This window comes from Rosa chinensis, chromosome 5 (assembly GCF_002994745.2).
Source record: "Rosa chinensis cultivar Old Blush chromosome 5, RchiOBHm-V2, whole genome shotgun sequence".
In the NCBI taxonomy this organism is placed as follows: Eukaryota; Viridiplantae; Streptophyta; class Magnoliopsida; order Rosales; family Rosaceae; genus Rosa; species Rosa chinensis.
The window spans coordinates 72,025,979-72,047,040 of record NC_037092.1 but is presented as its reverse complement, the minus strand read 5'-3'; the positions used below and the strand labels follow the sequence as shown (position 1 = coordinate 72,047,040).

The following is a 21,062-nucleotide window of genomic DNA, read 5'->3' as shown; positions in this document are numbered from 1 at the left end:
TTACTCCCAGTTCCTTTGCCAATTGGACGCCAGCTATCAGTGCTTCATACTCGGTTGTGTTGTTCGAGGCTTTGAACTTGAACTGTAGCGCGTTATATGTGTGCCCCTCTGGGTCAAGCAAGACCACTCCGGCCCCGCTGAGTTTGCTATTGGAGGACCCGTCGACTTGAAGTGTCCATGCTGGGGTGGTGCTGGTTTCCGATACTGTCTCATTTGGGGGCTCATTGTCCTCCAGAGGTATGAATTATGTGGCAGCCTGCCCTTTAATGGCTGTGCGTGGCATGTAGTGGATGTCAAACTCGCCTACCTCATTGGACCATTTTACCAACCATCCCTAGGATTCTGGTTTCTGGAGGACCTGCTTCAAAGGTTGGTTGGTCAAGACATGAATGGTGTGTGCCTAGAAGTATTGCCGTAGCCACCGAGCGGCGGTGAGTAGTGTGAGGGCAAACTTTCGATATCGGAGTATCTAGACTCGACATCATGGAACTCTTTGCAGGTATAATATACTGGCAACTCGTCATTGTTCTCGCGTCTGATAAGGGCAGCGCTGACCGCTGTGACTTATACTGCTAGATAGATGTATAGGATTTCCCTGATGATGGGTTTGGAAAGAGTGGGTACCGACGCTAGGTAGCCTCGGATTCCCTGGAAAGCCTTAACGTACTCAGGTCCTTAGTCAATTTTCTCGGTGTGGTGAGTGTTAAGGAGCTTGAAGAAGGGAACACATTTGTCGATTAGGCAGGATATGAATCGGGCGAGAGCTACTACCTTACCCGTGAGGGACTGTACCTCATTTCTCGTCTTTACGGTGCCATATCGAGGATGGCTTGAACCTTCTCCGGATTTGCTTCAATGCCTCTCTCGCTAACCACAAAGCCCAAGAATTTTTAGCCAAGGACTCCGAACACGCACTTGTCTAGGAGTGTATTGGAATAAGATGTCGAAGACGATACCCAGGTTTTTGATGTGTTTTTTTATGGTGGTGCTCTTAACGAGCATATCATCGACATATACTTCCATTATCTTCACGATGTGATCTACAAACATGATGTTGACTAACCTCTGGTATGTTGCCTCTTCTTTTTTCAGGCCAAATGACATTACCTTGTAGCAATATAGGCCTTTGTTAGTAGTGAAGGATGTGTATTCTTGATCGGAGGGTTCCATGGCGATCTGGTTGTATCCCGAGAAGGCATCCATAAAGTTGAGGAGCTTGTGGCATGCTGTGGAATCGACAAGCTGGTCAATTCTCGGCAGGGGAAAACTGTCTTTTGGGCAAGCCTTGTTTAGATTGGTGTAATCGACACACATTTGCCACTTGCTATTGGGTTTCTTTACCATCACAACATTTGATAGCCATGTCGGGTAAGATAATTCCTTGATGAACCCGATAGCTTGGAGCTTCTTGACTTCTGCCTGGATGGCCTTGTATTTTTCTTCTGTGAAGGCCCTTCTTTATTGCCTAATAGGGGAAACGTTTGGTGAGATGGTGAGTTTGTGGGTCTGCAATTCAGGTGAAATCCCTGGCATATCAACGTATGACCATGTAAACGCCTCCTGTTTGGACTTGAGGAAATCAATTAATTCTGTTTGAAAGCATTGGTCCGTCTTGGAGCCAATCTTGACCTTTCTTTCTAGTTTCGTATCGGATATGGAAACCGATATCAAGTCTTCTAAGGCGTTTGGTCTTGGGTGTTTGAGCTTTTGTTTATCTTCCTTCTTTTTACTGCTTGTATCGCAATCATCCTGGGTCTCGGGGTCTTCTCTTGGGTCGTCAGGCTTGTCGGATGGGGAGGGCTGGTTCGTGGTCAGGAGTACCTGTCGTCTACCATTCCCTCTCATAAAAGTCAAGGAATTACACTGTCTCGCTAACTCTTGACCGCCTCGGATGGTAAGGGTGCTCCCCGGGGTAGGTATTTTCATCATTAGCATGTGTCTTGCGACGAAGCACTGAAGTCCCCAGATGGCGTCTCGCCCTAGGATGACGTTGTAGGATGAGGGCAGTTGACAATGATAAATTGCGTTGTCATTGTGGCGATAGTGTTGCCTCCACTGGGTGTTATGCGTAAGTTATCGGATCCCAAGGGCTGTGTGATTTCTCCTGCAAAACTGAACAAGGGCTGGTGATCCTGGGTGAGTTTCTTTTTGTCTCGGTTCAAACTTTCATAGCAACTGCTAAACATGACACTAACCGCCGAGCCATTATTGACCAGGACCTTATGGCATCGATAGTGGTCGATGACCATAATGATCACAAAAGGGTCATTATGGTGTTTCTTTATCGTGTCCTCCTGGAGATTAAAAGCAATCGCGTCCCACTCCACCTGCAGGGTGTGGCATCCATGACTGAGTCCCAATATTTCCTGTCGTCGAGGGCATTGTCGTTTTGGCAGGTGAAGGGTCTCGGATCCCCTTGGGGCACCTCCGTGTATGGTTAGTGTATGTCCGTAGACTTCAATGGCGTTGGCTCCCGTTGCAGAAGTGTGATACTGAGCTTGCTGTTTTGGATGAGATGTTCGATTGCATTTTTCAGTGCCCAACATATGTTGGTGGGGTGGCCGGCTTCTTCGTGGAATGTGCAGTATTTGCCATTGTCTCATGGCTTTCCCTGACCAGGTTTACGTCTCGGCGGGCGTGGGATGATGTCTTTGTGGTTGTTCCAAATGTCCTCGTATGAGGCGGTGAGTGTGGTGTAGATCTCGTACCTAGGTGCATTGTATTTTGTGGTTTCCCTGTATCGGGCACCACTGTATGGTACATCGCGATACCGGCTGCTCGATTAGTTATACTTTGGCTTTTCGAGTCTTTTGCGGTACTGCTTGTCCTGTTTATCATTGTAACCAGGCCGCTCCTTTGGAGTTCTGTCATTGTGTTAGGCAAGCTTGTTTCTATTGCTATCTTTGTTACTGTTGTCGGTGGTCCCGATAGGGTTATTGATCTGGGGTACGTTGACTGAGTTTGTATTGGTACTGGTGTCGCGACCAAAGGTGTCGCACTTAGGTTTAAGCAAAGGCAGTGGCGGCGTCAAGTAGGTCATCATATGTTGCGGGGGGGCTGGTGTTGATTTGTAATAGGAAGTACCCTGGTTGGAGAGCTTGCTTGAATGTTGATGCCACTAGGGTTGGGTCGAGAGAGCGGCATTGTGTAGCTTGCTTTTGCCATCTTCGGACAAAGTCCCTCAGTCGCTCATTTGGCCTCTACTTAAGCCTAAATAGGTCAGGCGTTGTGCTATATCTGCTATCACACAGGATGAACCGTCTGAGGAATTTGTCCTCGAGCTCCTGGAAGCTGTCAATGGAATTGGTGGGGAAGTTAAAGAACCAGCGTAAGGCCTCTTCTGTCAGGGTTTCTTCAAATGCATGGCCAGCCATTGCGTCCGTGTACCGTGTCCCATGGAAGAAGGACTAGAAGACTTCTAGGTGGTGGTATGGGTCTCGGGTACTATTATATTTTTCGATCTTGAAGGGTTTTGCTTTCTGTGGGTGCTTCTCGGCTTGTATTCGGGGTGTGAATGATCCCATCTTCCCTTGGAATCCCGTTGTGATATGTTTTCAACCGGATTTGCTCTCTGCATTCTCGATCTGTGCCTATAGGGCAGTGATGGTCTCGCTCATTTAGAGTAGCAGATGCGTGTTGGGGTTGGGTGGAGGAATGATTGTGTTGGTGATCGCTACTGCATTGGTGCCTGACGTTCCCGCCATGTCGAGTACGGGTTGGGGTGGTGGGGTTGTGCCTAGTTGGTTGGGGAAGAGAGGTGAGTTAAAGTAGATCACTTATGGACCTGTGCTTGTGTTTCCTGGTGTGGGGCCCGTCACAACTAGAATTTTGCTCTTAGACATCACGACAATTAGATCAGTGAGGAATTCACGCGAAGTAAAAAAATATCATTAACATCGATTCCTCAAATTCCGATTTATATAACCACGTGGTGTGGTGTGTTGGTCGAATGGCCTAGTCTGGAACCCCCAGGTCTAGCGTTTGAATCCCAACTCCATCCCGTGACCAGCAAATTTGAGGGACCCTTTGGGTTTGTGCGTCTGCGGTGCAGTAGATTAGTCTGGCTTTCGCAGCAATGTCAGTGCAGGTGTCCTGGTACTGGGATACCACTGCATGGGTGTGTAAGTTACTAACAACTAACCCGATCAAAAACAAAATTTCGATTTATATGCATATAATTGACATCATTTATTACTGTTGACCGATGTCTATATTTTGATTAAAAAATTTACAAAAACGAGGAAAGACTAAGTTAAAAACTTTCGGGAACGCGGGAGCAAAATTTTCATTCCCCTTAGTTTTACCTCACAGTCCTTACTCACTTTCATCGTTCTCTCTCTCACTCTTGCCCGAAACCCTAGCCCTCCCCTCCTTCCTCTCCATCCCTCTCTCCACGGCCACCATCGCCTTCCTCTCCACTCACTCCCGCTACTATCTCTCTCTCATTAACCACCTCCACCACCTCGCCAGCTCTATCACCTGTACCCACAAGCTCTCTCTCTCTAGCTCTCGAGCTCTCTAAGATCTCGGAAGATTTCAATCTGGCAACGCATCCTCTACAACAGGTTTTAATCTGAATTAATCGCGTTAATGGTGAGTCACTACGACATAGATGGGTGGAGATTTGGGGATACCTGCATTCCCTAAAGAAGACTGCATTCTTCAAGAGTGAGATTCGGATGAGGTTGTTTGTGATGGAAGTACTGATCAATTGTGATTAGTCGTGTTGGTTATTTCATTCCTCTGCCTGGGTTTGATAGAAGGTTGATACCTCAGGATTATCTCAGCTTTGTCGCGGGATCAGTTGGTGAGTAATTGATGCTCATAGTATAGTCAGACTTTGATTTTTGATATCTTATATTCATACATGTTTACTAGTTCTTATTGCTAAGTTATTCCTTCTGTCCCTTTCATAAAAGTGAGTTGGGTTTGATGTTAAGTCTGTTATAGGGTCATCCATGTTGTTTATTTGCAGATGAGCTCAGTGATTTTATAGCAGAGCTTAAAATGTCCTTGTTCTAGCTTGGAATTAGTCCTCAAATTATAGCATCGATTATAATCACTCCTCCCTCTCTCCCTCGTCTGTGCTTTTTTCTCTTGTCTAATGAACTAGACGAATGCAATAGCTAAACAAGGTTGGTCTGGATGCAGATTTGAGATGTAAAGGAGTTGATTTTCTTTAATTTTACCCCAAATTGAGGGTTTTTGACTTGGGTGATTTGATTTTACAGGTTCTTTTGCGAAAGGCTAGGAACCAGTATACTTGGAAAGGGTTTGGGGCAGTCCCTAATGCTTTACAGGAGCTAAAGGTATTTGATTTTTTACTGTTTATGAAGATTCAGATCTGATATGTTGATTTTTTGTTATACATTTTCTGGGAAATGTGGAACTAATTTTGGGTTTGGTGGTGTAATAGGAAGAGGGTCTGAAAGAGAACTTCAATACTTTCCACGGCAACTTCCAGGGCAATGATGATCCAAAAGTAAGTGGAAGGATTGTTCTTTAATTGTGAAAATGTATAGTAAGGTTTTTGGTTTGGTTTTGTTTGTAGATTACTTGATTAATTGAAGAGCAATGCTCTCTTCAGTACGTGCCTTACAATTTCAAACATTCTTTCTTGTTCAGTGTAGATTATTTTTTTACAAAAAGGGTTCTCAATTTAGTCGCTGTGTTACTTGATACATAAATAACAATATTACCAGTCTTTGCTTGTGCTTACTACTATTGTGAATATGCCTTTTAAGCTGGCCTTCTAATTAGTTGTCATTAATACACAAGTTTCACCAAGTTATAAAGGAATTACTTCCAACTGTCTCTTATTCAAGGTGAGTCTATAGTTATAAGTTTTATGATCTTGTCTACCTAATTGGATCAAATTTATATTGATATATTTTCTTGCTAAATTGAAGTTGTGCTGCATAACCTCTAAGATGTAGAATTTACTTATTTAAGAGTTCAAGCAGTACCATTGTCAGGCATTGCATACTTGAAAGTTAAAATTGGTGTCAAACAATTATTTATGTGAGTCGGTAATCATTTTATTGTACTATGAAACAATGGCTAAACCTCCAGCTAGAAAAATTAAATTCCATCTAATTGATATACATATTATGTAGGAGCATTAGAATGGGGCTGCTCTAGCTAGAAGTGTTCTGGCGTGGATCCTAATATAAATTTGAATGTGTCTTTATATGTGCAGGTCTTTCAACATGTCTTTTGGTGAGGAATGTTACAAGCAAGGAGGATGTTAGTTATTACCACACATATGGTTCAGAAGTTTTGGTCACTAGCTTTGTGTACAACTCTTTAATTTCAACAAGAAGCTTAGTAGTTTTAGGTATTTTGATGCTTATAATTTTGCAAAACCTATGGTTGGTGTTACAATTGTGATTGTTGGTTTGTAATTCAAATGAGTTCATATTGGTGTCTTACCAATTTTCAATTTATAAAGGACGTGATGTATATACGCGTTTTTCAAATCAATATTAAACTACAAAAACGATGTCATTAAAGAGATGATACATCAAATTGGAAACAAAAACCGATGTCTCTTTATTTAGTGCACATCGACTTATTAAGTAAGAAATGATGTAAAACAACCCAATGGACATTGATTTATTAAATGAAAAATGATGTCTAGTATAAGTATGAACATCAGTGTCAACCTCAAAAACTGATGTTTAATAAAGAAATGGACATCACTTCATAAAAGGAAACGATGTTTAACAGAATAATGAACATCATTCATGTAATACAATAGAATGTAGATTCAATCTTAAATAGTGTGATATATGGCAAGTACACGTAAAGCTTGTAAACAGCAGGCAAACTTCAACTACACCAATGTGTAAGAAAATACAACACATCGTTTCTATAATGAGTAACGATGTTAAAATGTATACTTGTGTTGTTGGACCTATACTTTGTTAAACATTAAATGCAAAAATATGAAGGTTTAACAATATCTAAAAACACCAATTTGTAATCATAATAGCGGTTTAACATCGATTCTGGAAGCTAATCTGATGTTTATTGTTGTATGGGACATCGGTTATTAACCGATGTCTATTTTTTTGTGATCTTTTACATCACCCACTAAGACATCGGTAGAAATTTTTTTATCATCGGTTTCTGGCCGATGTATATGAGCAAAATTCTAGTAGTGCGTGAGGCTTCCAGAAGTTTCTACTGTGGGCGGGACGAATGTGCCAACTAGGCCGGTACCCGGGTCTATGGTTAGGAAAACCCCAGGTGTCGGGACACCACTGATGGTCAGTATCGGGGTCTCTTGTTGGCCAGCCTTGTCCAGTGCCTCGTTATTCATGACTCTCCGCGGGAGTGCCTCGCGGAGAATGTGGTTTTGGTTTGCCATATTTTCAACCTCTCGACGTGCTACTACGGCAGCCGTACGCTCAGCCTCGGCCTGTGCACGTGTCTCCATGAGGTCACGCATCACGATCTCGAGTGCTATGGTGGCATTGGTCATCATGACTGAGCACGCTTCAGCATTTGGGCTGAGAAACTCGAGCGTGCATTGGACCTCACGAATAGTCCCTCTGTGGGGCTGATCATCGTCATGGGTATCGGAGGTGCTGGTAGCCATTGGTAGAGTGTGTCATTCTATCATTCTGCTATCAAGGAGCGAGGGGACTCCTTTTAGCACCAAATGTTTCAGCTGTCTCGAGAGGGGTTCAATCCAACTAAACCACGGGGTATCTCGACCTGCCACTATTGCTATCGGTCTCGCTTATCTGTAAAATAAACAAAGGTCAGAGAGAAAACCGAGTGTGCCGGCCTTCAACGCTCCAATGCCTAAGTCAATATCGTTATAAGATAATGATAATGGAAAGCGATAGTAAACAGTTATCTCTTTTGGTCGTTGGAGATGACCTTCATGTAGTGGTTTCGTGAGAGCTTGGTTTCATTTCCTTCAGTTTGGGACATTTGGGTTCCCGATACCGCCCCAAAGGGGTATCGAGATCCCCTGCTGGGGGCTCTTTCTTTACTTTGTGGTGGCTAGATGAGCCTTGTGCTTTCGGTACTTGTGCCTGGGAGGTATATGCATACCAACAGTTTCTTCGTAAAAAAAAGCGTAATAACCATCAGAATGAGAATATATATTGTAAATAATTAAACAATTTTTCATTAATATTGATGCTAAAAGTAAACAACAATATCCCAAGTATTTTTATTCATAAAATGTCGAAATAGAACAAAAATTTAAGTCTAAGTAGTTCATAATACTAGATAACTAGAAACATAAACAAAAGCGAGCCTCGTCATACTTCATATCTTATTTGTTCTTTTGTTTTTTTAAATAAAAATGGAATGAACAAATAGCTATGACAAGAAAGAAAGTGTTGAAATTAAAAAAATACATACCCAATTGCAATGAATTATGTTCATTGAAAGAAATATGAGTGCTTTAATTTAAATAAAATTAAAAGCCTTTATATCAAGAAAAACATGAACGAGCTTGATAGTTAGTGAAATTCTAAGCAACAGAAAGAAAGCTGTCGAGTATATGACTTCTAGCTTTGTTAAAAGTCTAGATAACAAAGCAACTACAAAAGTGTAAAGAGTTGTAGCCTTCACAGCTTGTTGGAAGATAAGAGTCCAACTAGTTAAAAATTAATAAGGGGGACAAAAAAACCGATGCAAACTGAAAAACCGGCCTGGACCAATCTGAACCAGTCGGTTCGGTCTGGGTTTTGTGGAAATTTGAGGAAAATGTCCAGTCCGGTCCTAAACTGAGCCAGGCCGGGTTCGGGTCTGATTTTGAATTTTAAAAGAACAGAAATCCCGATGGGCCCGAATGTTATTAATTAGTAATATTTTAACATATTTTTATTTATCTTTTGTACTTATCTTCTTAATCCTCTTTTTATTTTTACTTATCTTTTGTACTTGTCTTCTGAGTCCTGTCTTCTCCTATCAGTCTCTCTTCTCTATTCTCTCTCCTCTCTGCGTCTTTCTTTCTTCATTCTCTTCTCTCTTCTCTCTATGTCTTCTTTTTTCTTTCTTATTTCTTGTTCTTTCTTCTCTCTTCTTTTTTCTTCTCTCTGCGTCTTCTTTTTTCTTTGTTCTTTCTTCTTCTCTCCTAAAGGAGATGGACATATGAATTGTCCATTCACTTCTCTATTGAAAGAGGCACATCAAAGTTCTGTCTTCTATTGATGCTATGATCACAATCAAATTGGCAAGCACCAGAATTTTCGGCATCCGAAGCTAGGATTCGAAGAAATCGGGACATGCATGTATCTGATAGCCTTTCGCATTAATGTCTAGGTAGTAAGTGTGATCCAGATTTTGATCTTCTTCGATGACAAACAAGGTTGGGATCGATCTGTGTTCTGAGATGTGGTCCCCGACCACCATTGTTACACCCCACATCCGATTTACCCCTTTTACTGAGTTACACGAGTTACTGTATGTTTTACCATTCGCGGTTATAATTTTATCTTTTAGGGGGGTGGCTAGAAGTTGACTTTTTATGGGTTAATAATTTGAGAAAATTTCCTTCACGTAAGTTGTAGGGGACGTTAAATCGAGTCCGTGGACATGTGGTACACTTAAATCAGAGTTCGTATGTGAAAGTTATAGCTTAAAATGTGGAAGTTACTGTTCATGGTAATAAAAATATATATATGGAAAGTTACCACTGTAGGTTTCCATTTCCGGAAACCCACGGTAACTCTCCCTCTCTTCTCCCCCGACTCCTTCCTCTTCGGTCCGGTTTTGTTCACCCTCAAATTCGTCCGTTTCCGGCCGACCCACAACTGAACCCAGACACCTACAGGCTCGCCTTCTCTCCCTGGTCATGCCTGGGGTGGTGTCTTGCAGTAGCTCGACCGGAGGAGCTCGGAAATTACAGTGAAGTTTATTGTAGCCGAACTGAGGTTTCGTCGATTTCCGGCGATTCCGGCCTTTTCCGGCCACTAAACCATAGTCGAAGGCGTGGTTTTTGCCAAGAATTGTTTTGCCCCTAGTCTTGAGCCTCGATTTGCAGTGTAGAAGGAGAATCAAGGAGAACCCGATTCTAGGGTTCTTGGGTTTTCTGGGTTTGTGTTCAACGGTCAAATTGGAGCCCTTCAAGGTAAAATTGGAACTTGTTGTAGTTGTGAAATACGTTGGGTCTGTTGAGTAGGTGGTGCTGCCAAAATTTGGTGGCCATTGGTGGTGGTTTGTCGGTGGCGCGTGGAGCTGCATTTTATTTACTGTTTTGGCTCCATAAATCCCTTGACGATTGTAGGATTTTATACATGAAGTTTGGTGGAAATTGGAGGAATTACGAATTGAGTTTAAATGGATAATTATCGATTTACGTGAATTCGATCGCCGAAATTCTTTCGAATTCACTTTAGAATTTATATATCGATGAATGAATATTGTTGGAGTATTATGGATGGATTTGATGTGAATTAAGGAGTTGGTTTTTGAAGAGGGGGCGTTATGAATTTCAATTTCTAATTGTCGTAAAGTTAATTTCCGTCCTGTAAATATATTTTTACGAGTACTATTCGTACAGGACGAGAGGAGTCTTCGTACGAGGAAAATACCGAGCGACTTCAGGATTGACTATTTGCTGTGAGTGGACTTTTATTTTTCAAAGAATGATGCATGCATTTATTTAATTGGTTCCGAGGTTATAATTTGTTTATCGTATTACTTTCCCGAGCATATGGTTATTTTCAGAAATGGTTTTGGATATTTGATTATTTGAAGATTTTATGGCGTGCGGGGTCACGTCATTGGATTATGCTTATCTTCTCTTATTTATTTATTTCCGATGTGATTTCCGGATTTATACTATTTACATTATATTTATATTCGGCGATTTGAGATTTTATGAGATTTTCGAAATGAGATTTCGATGGAGTTAATCTTTATATTTATTTATCTCCTATTTATTTTGAACTTGAGATTGTCTTGGCGTGTGGGACATGTCGTTGGAAATTCATTTACGAGAGTTGGGGAAGTTTTATGGATTTATGAGGTTTTCGGATTTTCTTTTGCCATACTTTGGGTGACTTATCATTGCTAGTTTTGATCTTCCGCCTTTGTGGAGAGGTGATGGGATCACCAAAGCTCTCCGCCTTTGTGGCGCTGGTTACTGTCTCTGTGACAGTAATTCTGAAGCCCAGTATCCTATCGCTACACATAGTGGCGTAAGGGTATATTACGGGAGTAATGGGAGTACTTTAGCCTAGGAGTCTATCACCCGAGCCTGGGAGGCTCACTCGTATGGCTATCGTCTTCCCCTACTCATTATACTATTTTCGACTAGCGGGGCTAGTCCGATTTATTTTAGCCAGCGGGGCTGGTTTTATTTCCTTGAGTATCAGAGTTTCAACCTTTTCTTTTAATCGTTTGTGACTAGCGGGGCTAGTCGGTTTTCATAAGCGGAACACCTCTTGTTTTATTTTTGTTAATCATTGCATGCATCAGGAATTTTTAAAGAAATAAATGTGGGAAAGTATAAAATCCTTTTTGGTTTAAAATTGTTTATTTTTGTCCACTTACGCTAACGTTTTCATGTACTTTCCCCTGGGCCCTTCGGTTTCAAATGCCCAGTTTACAGTGTTGTTGCTCGGCGTTCAGGAGTGAGCCATAGTGACCGCATCCGCTTCCGTCATCATATTTTGTAGGTTACTTGTTTAGCCTACTGTACTCTATGTTAATTTACTTTCCCATATTGCTCTGATTACTATGGGATTTGTGACCCAGACTTGTATGGGATTATATTTGAGGTCTACGACCTAACTTTGTGAATTGTAGTATCTTAAATCTTGGAGTTTCTTAGACTAGAAGTACTTGATACACTATTATTATTTTTGGGATTGAGTTGGTTGAATGATGGGAGCAGGGTGGCTCCAGGAGTTGTGGTTAGATTATTAGAAGTGAAATTTGTTTTCCACAGGTTTTTGGGTTGTCCATTTTTAAGGGAGGTTATGCCGAAATTTTGGTAAACCTTCTTTAAAAGTGGGTCCCGTAGGGCCACTTCGGATTCCAGGGTGGAATCCGAGGCGGGTCTTGTCAACCATACCTCTTCTACTTCTGTTTTTGACTTTTTCAAGATTGATAGATCTATCATGTTCTATAGTTTTTGGGTTGATCTATATGTATTAAGTTTTGAATTGTTGTAAAACAAAGATTCTAGGTTAGTATTGTGAAAAGAAATTTTCGAATCGGTGTCGTCTTTGGGGATGAAGAAATCAACGATATAGAACTGAAAACCCGGACAAACTGGACCGTTTAGTCTCGGTCTGGGTTTAGGACGATCCCTGTTTCCAGCAAGTCGAAGCCTGGCTTGAAATTCCTCTGCCAGTCCCGGTCCCGGTCCTTGTAAATGCAGTGCCGATCTGGGACCGTGCCTAGCCCTAAAATTTAAGTTGAACTCCAGAGCTCGGATGTTGTTAGTGCTCACTATATAAGAGCTACATGAAAAGAAAAAGGAGGACAGCAGCGTGAGAAGCAGAGCGTGGAAAAGCAGAAGGAGAAGGCAGCGAAGGAAAAAAAAAAAAAGGTTCAGACCTCCTTCCCTCAATCTCCACCACCTTTCTTTTCTGTCGCAGGCCTTCCTCAATGACACCTTCGTGTGTCAATCCGACATGTAGAACAACGGCCGGGCAGCGTCCCGATGAACCATGCTGGGCAGCTTCCCGATGAACCATGTCGGACAGCTTCTCGATGAACTATGCCGGGCAGCGTCCCAATAAACCATGCCAGAGCAGCATCTCCGATGAACCATGCCCGAGCAACGCCTCCGATGAACCATGCCGGGTAGCATCCCGATGAACATGCCCAAGCTCCATCTCCTCAAGCCTCGCCGGAGCTCTATCTCAGAAGCCATATGATAGGTACATGCTTCAAAGCCCAGCAGATGCAAAGCTAAGCCTAAAGCCACTAGTTCTGTCTCTTTCATCCTCAATGACAGCGAGGAAAAAAAACTAAGTGACTTGCTGTTATCCTTGAAAGTTGAAACTTTGGCTCTGTTGCTCTTAAACTGAAAGCAAGCTCAGCGGGTTTCCTCTCAGAACAGACAACCAAAAGAGCTACAACCATGCAGTTTGACCTGCTTATTGAAAGATGACGACAAAAATCACCTCTTGGGGAAAGCCGAGTTAGCGAATATATGATAGTCCAAGACAAGAGGGAGGCTTATTATTATTTTTTTTTGGCGATGGAAAGATTTTTATTCAAACAAGAACTGCATTACAAACAAAAGACCCAAAACAGCCCCCAATAAAAAAACCCAACAAACAACAACAAACAAAACCAAATAGCCCTACAAGCTTCAGCCATAGTGAAGATCTATCTGAAGAGAGATGACGTAGTGACGTCGCCGCCACCAGCCAAGCCCAAAGGTGACACAGAAACTTTACCAGATCGGCCGACGAAAACTTGGAGTCCAACCAAAACAATACTGTGCAAGTACAGCAGCATAGAACCCATCGAAATATCTCCATAACCCAAATCTGTAAACCATACAAAACATCCTCATAAACAGTAACCAAAGCAGAAGAAAAAAAGAAAAAGAGAAAAGGAGAAGGAGACTGATCCATAAGGGGATCAAAGGGACAGACGGTTGAAGACCCTGCAGACCCTTGTTGCACTACCGTATTCATCAGATTTACACGCGGGGAAGGGAAAAACCCGTTAAAACAGACAATCCAAACAATGCCAACGACGGAGCCCCGATGGACCAAGGAGCAATTGGTGAAGTAGAGACTAATGGGTGAGGATGATGTGCATCTTAACCCTGATGAATCAGAGATGTGAGACAAAAAGCATGGAAGAAAACGTAAAGAGAGAAAAGATGGAAAGGACATGAGAAGGCAGAGGGATGGTGGGGGAGGGTGAGGAACATAGAAGAATGGTGGGATGGTAGAGATGGGTATGCTGAAAATTAGAGATTAGGAATGGTTGGAAGAGGGGATCTGGGAAGGAAAGGAAAGCAAAGACAAAAGGGAAAGCATACTTGCCACCGCCGGGGCAGCAGGGAGCTACCACGAGAAGGGTAGGGATAATCCTCGCGAAGAGGGAAAATATCTCCTCCGACTTTCAAGCCAAAGATCCAGATCGGAGAGATCTAGATCTGGCAAGAAAAGGGGGGAGGAGGGAGAAAGGTGGAAGCTGGGTTTGCTAGAGAGAAGAAGGAGGCTTATTTAAACATGTCTTCCTATTGTGTACAGTATTGCTAGTGTTGCTGCCATGGGTGGTATTAAAAGCTATTAACAAAGTAGGAGCTTTTATTTTGCCAAAAGATAATTAAAGATAAAAGCCTTTAGTTACTTGTGGTGCTGGAATTAGCAGACAAGAAATGGAATCATGCATAAGCTATCATGCATAAGCCAAATATAATGGCTTCTTGTCAAAATCTTTTGGACTCTTATTATGGTAAATGGAACTTTGTCATCAAGCGATGGTATGGCTAACAAGGATGAACAGTTAACTCAATGAAGACAAAGAAATTTACCCTTTGATCTGCGAGTCGAGTTTCAAATTAAAGCCAGCTAATTAGCACCAAGCTACAAGACAAATTGTATGATGCACACCACTTACAATTGTTGAAAGATAATGCATATGACAGTTCGATAAAATGCAACAGCCAAATCGAATAGCCAAAGGCGAGGAAACAAGCTCCTAAGAAGTGGGTACTTCTTCAAAATGACTGTAAAGCCCAAAAAAAATATATTGTCGGCACTTGGATTCTTCAATTAAAGAGCTAGAAGCAAGAATCAAAACAGAGAGGGTACTTGCCCAATTTTCCACAAAGAAAAGCAATCAAGACAAATTGCAAGCTTCAAAGGCTGAGAAATTCTGTTTTGTCAAAGACCCAAGCGCATTCCGATCTCCAAATTAAAAGTCCTTCATCGATTGCCAGGGGTACGCCTTGTTCTTGGAGCATTCTGCCCATGCTTCGAAGTTCATCTGGATTCAGCAAAGAGAAGATAGAGAGAGAGAGAGAGAGAGAGCGAGTGTGTGAAAAATGGAAAAGAAAACAACGAGTTACAACTCCTTAGCAGACTAGACATTACGGGTGCCCATATTAAATTTGGGGTCCAAAAGTCTTGATTGGTGTAGACCAAGCAACATAACTCTCAAGCAAAGCCCACGTCCAAATTTGGGCCCATTTGAAGAATTCGGGGAAGCTTGACGCTACGGGTGTCTAAATTAAAAAATAGCCGAACTTTGGTTTGGTGAAAGAAAGGAAAAAATGCACACTCAGTGTCTGGAGACTCTGAGGACTGTCGAAATGATACCTGGACTTTTAAACGTATCAATGTGATACCTGGACTTCTATTTTGTTATCAATGTTGTATCCACGTCAAGTTTCCGTCACGGCTCTGTTAAATTTACCACTTGTGAGGCACGTGAGGTACACAATGAAGGTAAAAAGACTGATTTGCCCATATAACTGACATTTTAAATATATTTTTTTTGGTAAAAACATTTTAAATATTTTTAATAAAAAGGATCTATTTACCTTTAATTTTTTTTAATTAATTTTTTTTCACCCCTCCACCTTTCATCTTCTTCCTCTCCCCTCGATCAACCACTCTCTAAAAAGACTGACTTCACACGCCGATTTTCCCATTCAAAGCATACCCATTGAACATCGAATGCCACAAACTCAAATTTCCCTCAGGCATTGTATCAAACACCTTGCATGCATCTCTCATACTCCCACACCTCCCATACATTTCGATCAATTTCACATTCAACTTTATATCTCCCCCAAAAGGGGCCAGCTTCATGTACTGGTCAATCTTTCTCCCAACCTTCAAGTCGTCACAGAACTCCAGTAACATCCAGAAAACACCATAATCAGCAGAAACGCCATGACCCATATACTCCAAGGCCTGTTCGACCTTACCCTCCTTGCACAAACCCATAAAGTCCACATCTTTTCGTGATGCGTCACTCACATTTTGATCGTTGGACTCATTTGGGTTTACATAGTTGCTGTTCTTGTGTAAAGGTTGGGTCTTGTAGATGTTTGGAGCGAGGCCTGGTGGTTTGCGGCTGGGAAGAGCGGTCGTAGCTCCTTGATTTCAGGCACACTACGCCGACGCAGTTGACCTCGACAAAAGGATCAGCGACACACTCCATCGCCGATTTCAGATCTTCATTTTGGAGAACGAAATTGAAATTGGGGTTGGGATTGAGATTTAGATTTGGATTGGGTTCTCTGTAAAACTTTGATGGTACTCAAACCGGGACTTGAGATAGAGGAAGGAGAACGGAGAGCCCAGCTAGCTATGAACACAAAATAGAATCATGATCATGATGAATATGAAAGCCCAGCTAGCTGTGAACACCATAACTGATTATCATCGTGAAGATATAAACCCATATTCAAAAAATAAAAGAAAACCCAATATACGTGAACAATCAGTGGAACTTATAGAAAGGTAAAGGATGATGATTCTTCATTCTACCTAACAATTCTGCTTGTGTTCTTCGTGGCTTGAATACCCAAAAGCGAAAAGTTGAAGGCTTTGGACTTTAGAGAGAGAAATAGCTCTCCTTTTCGGAAGAGGCAAAAACGTTTCTGCGAGAGAATGAATGAATGAACATGAATGGGTTCAAGAACATGAACAATTGGGATTTCTTTTGTTTTTTTGTTGTTTTTTTTTCTAGGTTTGAGAAGATGAACATGAAGAAATGTTAGGTTCCTATTTATCGGATTGAGTTTTTTTTTTTTTTTTTTTTTTTTGAGAATATATTGGATTGATCTTGGTTAGTAGAAAAAGCAAAAAAAATTAATCATTTTTTATTTTGAATATAATAAATTATTCTGTTTTTATTTTCAATTTTGAATTTATTCATTTAGGATTTTGATGGAGTAGAAAAGTCTTTTTTGCCCTCATGTGCGTCACATGTGGTCAAAATTGACGGAGCAGTGACGGAAACTTGACGTGGGTACAACATTGACAACAAAATAGAAGTCCAGTATCACATTGATACATTTAAAAGTTCATGTATCATTTTGACAGTCCTCAGAGTCTCTAGACACTGACTGTGTATTTTTCCCTAAAAGAAATGCTTCGAATCCCAAAATGAAATTGCTTTTGGTACAAAACCAAGAAAGCTCAAGTAACAAAATCATGAACTACAATGGTTTGATCCCCAAAGAGTATGTAGGCAATCTAGCGACCCACTAGATGCAACCACAAATACAAATCGAATCCCTGACTCCACCAGTCAAATTCAGCCAATCCGAATCTCTGACTCCACCAATCAAATTTAGCAAATCCCAAATTCCAGAAGTCAAATTCACCTAGACACCAGAAAAATCAAATCATTCCCAAATTACCCAAAAGCAAATTCAAAGACTCTAAACCCTCACAAATATCTCAAACAAAAATCCAAAAATAAATGGGCCATCTACCCATTTAAATCCCAAATGCTGGAACTACATGTGGTTTGATCCCGCAAGGGTATGTAGGCAATCTGGAATCAAATAACCTAGATGCAACTGCATCCCAAACACTATTTCTATCCCCAAAAATCTAAGCCTTCCAATGGATCATTCACTCATTGGAACTCTCGAACTGCGATTGGCTTGATCCCCTCCAGAGTACGTAGGCAACCCATTCCAAAATTCGGGTGTAGCCATAAAAACAAACAACCACACACTGGTTTCTTTATAAATGGAATCAAAAGGTGTTTCCCTTGTAACAAGGGATTGTAATTAAGAGACACATTCTGTCTTGAATGGGTCGAACCCTAAATAATTAAAACTCTATTATGTTAATGAATACAAGTGAAATTACGTTGGGTGACATTTTACACTTTGTGTAATTTTTTTAACCCAACAGAAAGAAAGAAAGAAAGAAAGAGACCAAGACCAAAAAGAAAGATAAAGTGGCACATGTTACAGTCAAGGACGAAAAAGATAGAAAGAGTGATAAGGTTGCAACAGATTCTCGTTTTGCGTCTATATAGCTTTATACGCCTAACCAATGGTTTGCAAGGACATCAAATTTATCTAAAGAAAGTATAAGCAGATAAGTTATAGCAAAATGAAATGTAAAGGACATAGAAATTACAAACCAAATGGAAGATAAGCATTGATAAGGCACCTTAATTTTCAGATATATAAGCCTCTATCTCCATCATTTGATACTAGTAGCCTCAGTAAGCTCCAAATATTTGGTGCTATACCATGAAATCTTAATTTTAAGTTATTTTTCTTGGGCCTCGAAATTTCCTTTGCCTTGAGTCTCCAAATTTACAGGGCCGGCACCACGGCTAGGGTTTGGAAAAAGCATATTGCTCTCCATTTGTTGGGTTTTTTTTTACACTTTCTATCCTTTTGTAACAGCATTACATTTCTTGAATCTATATATTCATGGGGAAATTTTACAATGTGTTAATGTATGACATGCATACAATTGCTTTAAAGTGGTAAAATGAGTCCTCAAAATGGTAATATTAATCCTCAAAGTGGTAACATGAGTCCCTAAAGTGGTAAATTTTCTTAGTTACCACATGAGTCCTCAAAATAGTAATATTAGTCCTCAAAGTGGTAAAATCAGTTCTTAAAGTAGTAAAAATAGCATATACCCAAACACCCAGCCACATATCGAACAGGAAAGTTTCTAGAGAGATAGGGTCCTTCTTCTCTCTAGAAATTTCCTCAAATCAGCCATCATTTTGAGAGTCTCACTATTACCTCCGTTTCCACCATCACCACCACCACCACTACCTTTACCTCCATCTCCACTCCATCCACCCAGCCCTTTTCTTGACCAGATCTGCCCTTTTCCTTCATTTTCCTCCTCTTTCTCTTCCCTCTATTCCTTTCAAGTTCTCCATCTACCCATCACTTGCTGCTGCTATCATGAGCGTTACCATGACTGGGCGAGCTCTCACTCTCACCAACCCTATCACCTCTCCACCTCTTCACTCCTCACCACAACCCAAATCCTATCTCACATCAACTTTTCATCAATTTTATAGCACAGATTTTCCTCTTCCTTTGCTATTGTTCTTGTTTGACAGGTTTGACCAATTTAGCTTTCAGATATGCTCCATGCTCCACCACCTCTAAACAAACTTTCACCCATTGGCGAATTTTTGTTATATCAACAGAGGGTGTCTAGATTACCTCAGTAATCACTCCCTCTTCGGTTACTCAGTTTATATTGAGCGTTCTTGAGCCCGGCATGTGTCACAACCTATAGAGAAGGTTGTATGATCTGATGCTGCGGCGGTGAATTCACGTCAAGCAACAACTGGAATATTGCGGCAGGAAGACTTTGCAGTTAATGAAGATGTGGTGGCTGCTAGAACTTTTAGGGTTTCTTTCTTTTATCTGTGGGCTTCTGACTTGTAATTTGGCCCCACTCACTATGGGTTTTATTTTGTTTATGCTGGGCCTAAGTGTCTCTATTGTTAGGCCTATGTGCCTCTTGTTGCTGGGGTCTACCCCTTTTTGCTGGGTCTTTTGTACCGCTTGTATTTGGATGTACCATTTAGACCATCTAATACATATCTTTCATTGACAAAAAAAAAAAAAAAAGTAGTAAAAATAGCTGATGTATGAGAAATATTAACATACCATAGCCTGAACTATAAAAATGCAAACATATATAGCTTTTAAGATGCTTCAATCTAAGAATGTAAACTTCATATTCATCCACTACCTTGTTGCACTTTTGAGACATACATTTTATTATGTTGAATATTAGTCTCAACGAGAGCTTTTAAGCAAAAATATTAAGCAATGATTATAATCAAATTAATAGGTGGTTGTTTATAGTATAAAAGGCATGCAGACACAATTCTTGCATAGAAATTTAAAGGATCAAAGGTTGATATCATTGAATTAGGTCATACACTAGTGTAAAATAGTAAAAATCCTCAAAATTTAAAAGTAAAGAGGTCCTCTTTAGAACAGGCCCTATCTACATAACCCATCGAGAAACTCATCACTGGATCTGGTTAGAACCAAATCAGTGAAGGAGATGCCCATTTACTCCCTGGTTAGTTCTTGTCCTCCTCACCATCAAACAACTTGTGTTGTTATCTTCTTGTAGGAACATACTTTTCGCATCTAACATAATGTTGGCCGACTGGTTTGAAGTATGGTATTGATGACTCTTATCTATTGCAGCCATTATATACATCAATAAGCTCAAGAAAAGAAGAAGAGGTTTTTGATTCCAAGTCCAATTTGTTAATTGACAATTGGATGCAGTCATGCAGTCCATCCATCCACTTTTTTGTTTTTAATTGCGGTCTTTTGACTATTTTCATTTGTCTATTTTACCATTTCAGGTAAATAAAGGAAATGAATTAAAATTGCATATGTTACTCCAAATTTGAACTTTTGAACTTGAATCTGTTGATGGCCAAAAATTCAGCTAGCATGCCCAATTCATATTACAACCTAATAAAAAAGAAAGGCGAAATACACATGAGTCATCATGCCATGCACGTGGATCCAAGCCACATTCACGCACTTGGGGCTTACAAGAATGGGTGTAGTGTGGAACGTAACAGAATTTCATGAGACCCGTTATTAGTTTCAGACATGTTGGTAATTTTGGACTTGAAACCAAAATTCAAGTCTAACGACCTGACTCTTGATATGGGCAAGTGAAGAAGAGATGAGCCATATTTTCAAGCCTCATTTATCAATCATAAATAGTAAATATCTTTACCAATAATTCTCTTATAACCTCTAACCAAACAATGAAGCATCCTTTTTATACAACGGTAATTTTACTCGTACATGTGTAACAACGAGGACTGAATGACAGCAGCAAATCCTACCTAAATCATGGCAGAAAATCTGCCGAACCTGTTTCACAATCTCCCTTAGACAAAACCTGACAGATCAAGAGGCAATACAATATCCATTACATGCTTTTAACCCAAGTCATCTTTCTACCCAGCAATACAAACCTTCAACCAAAATTTCTTTAGTTTCTAGAATTGAATATAAATAGTACTACTATTAACCAAAAGGGGGATCAGAATGGAGTGTGCTAGCAAGCTCTCTAGCACTCTTCTTCTCCCAAATCCATCCATAGTTTTCCATCCTT

At 40.8% G+C, this 21,062-nt stretch overlaps 2 protein-coding genes across 2 annotated transcripts; both read right to left on the bottom strand.

The window, feature by feature from the left end:
* Positions 1 to 7,097: 7,097 nt before the first annotated feature.
* Positions 7,098 to 8,042, bottom strand: LOC121049071. Its single transcript, XM_040505541.1, has 2 exons — positions 7,891 to 8,042; positions 7,098 to 7,751 (listed from the first exon to the last, which is right to left on the bottom strand). The coding sequence occupies exon 2, from the start codon at positions 7,601 to 7,603 to the stop codon at positions 7,157 to 7,159; it is 447 nt and encodes a 148-aa protein (XP_040361475.1). The 5' UTR covers positions 7,604 to 7,751; positions 7,891 to 8,042; the 3' UTR covers positions 7,098 to 7,156.
* A 4,055-nt stretch (positions 8,043 to 12,097) lies between these two features.
* LOC121049267 lies at positions 12,098 to 12,966 on the bottom strand. The gene is made up of 2 exons (XM_040505962.1): positions 12,535 to 12,966; positions 12,098 to 12,437 (listed from the first exon to the last, which is right to left on the bottom strand). Exons 1-2 carry the CDS (start codon positions 12,672 to 12,674, stop codon positions 12,098 to 12,100), a joined length of 480 nt encoding a protein of 159 aa, XP_040361896.1. The 5' UTR covers positions 12,675 to 12,966.
* Between the last annotated feature and the right edge of the window lie 8,096 nt (positions 12,967 to 21,062).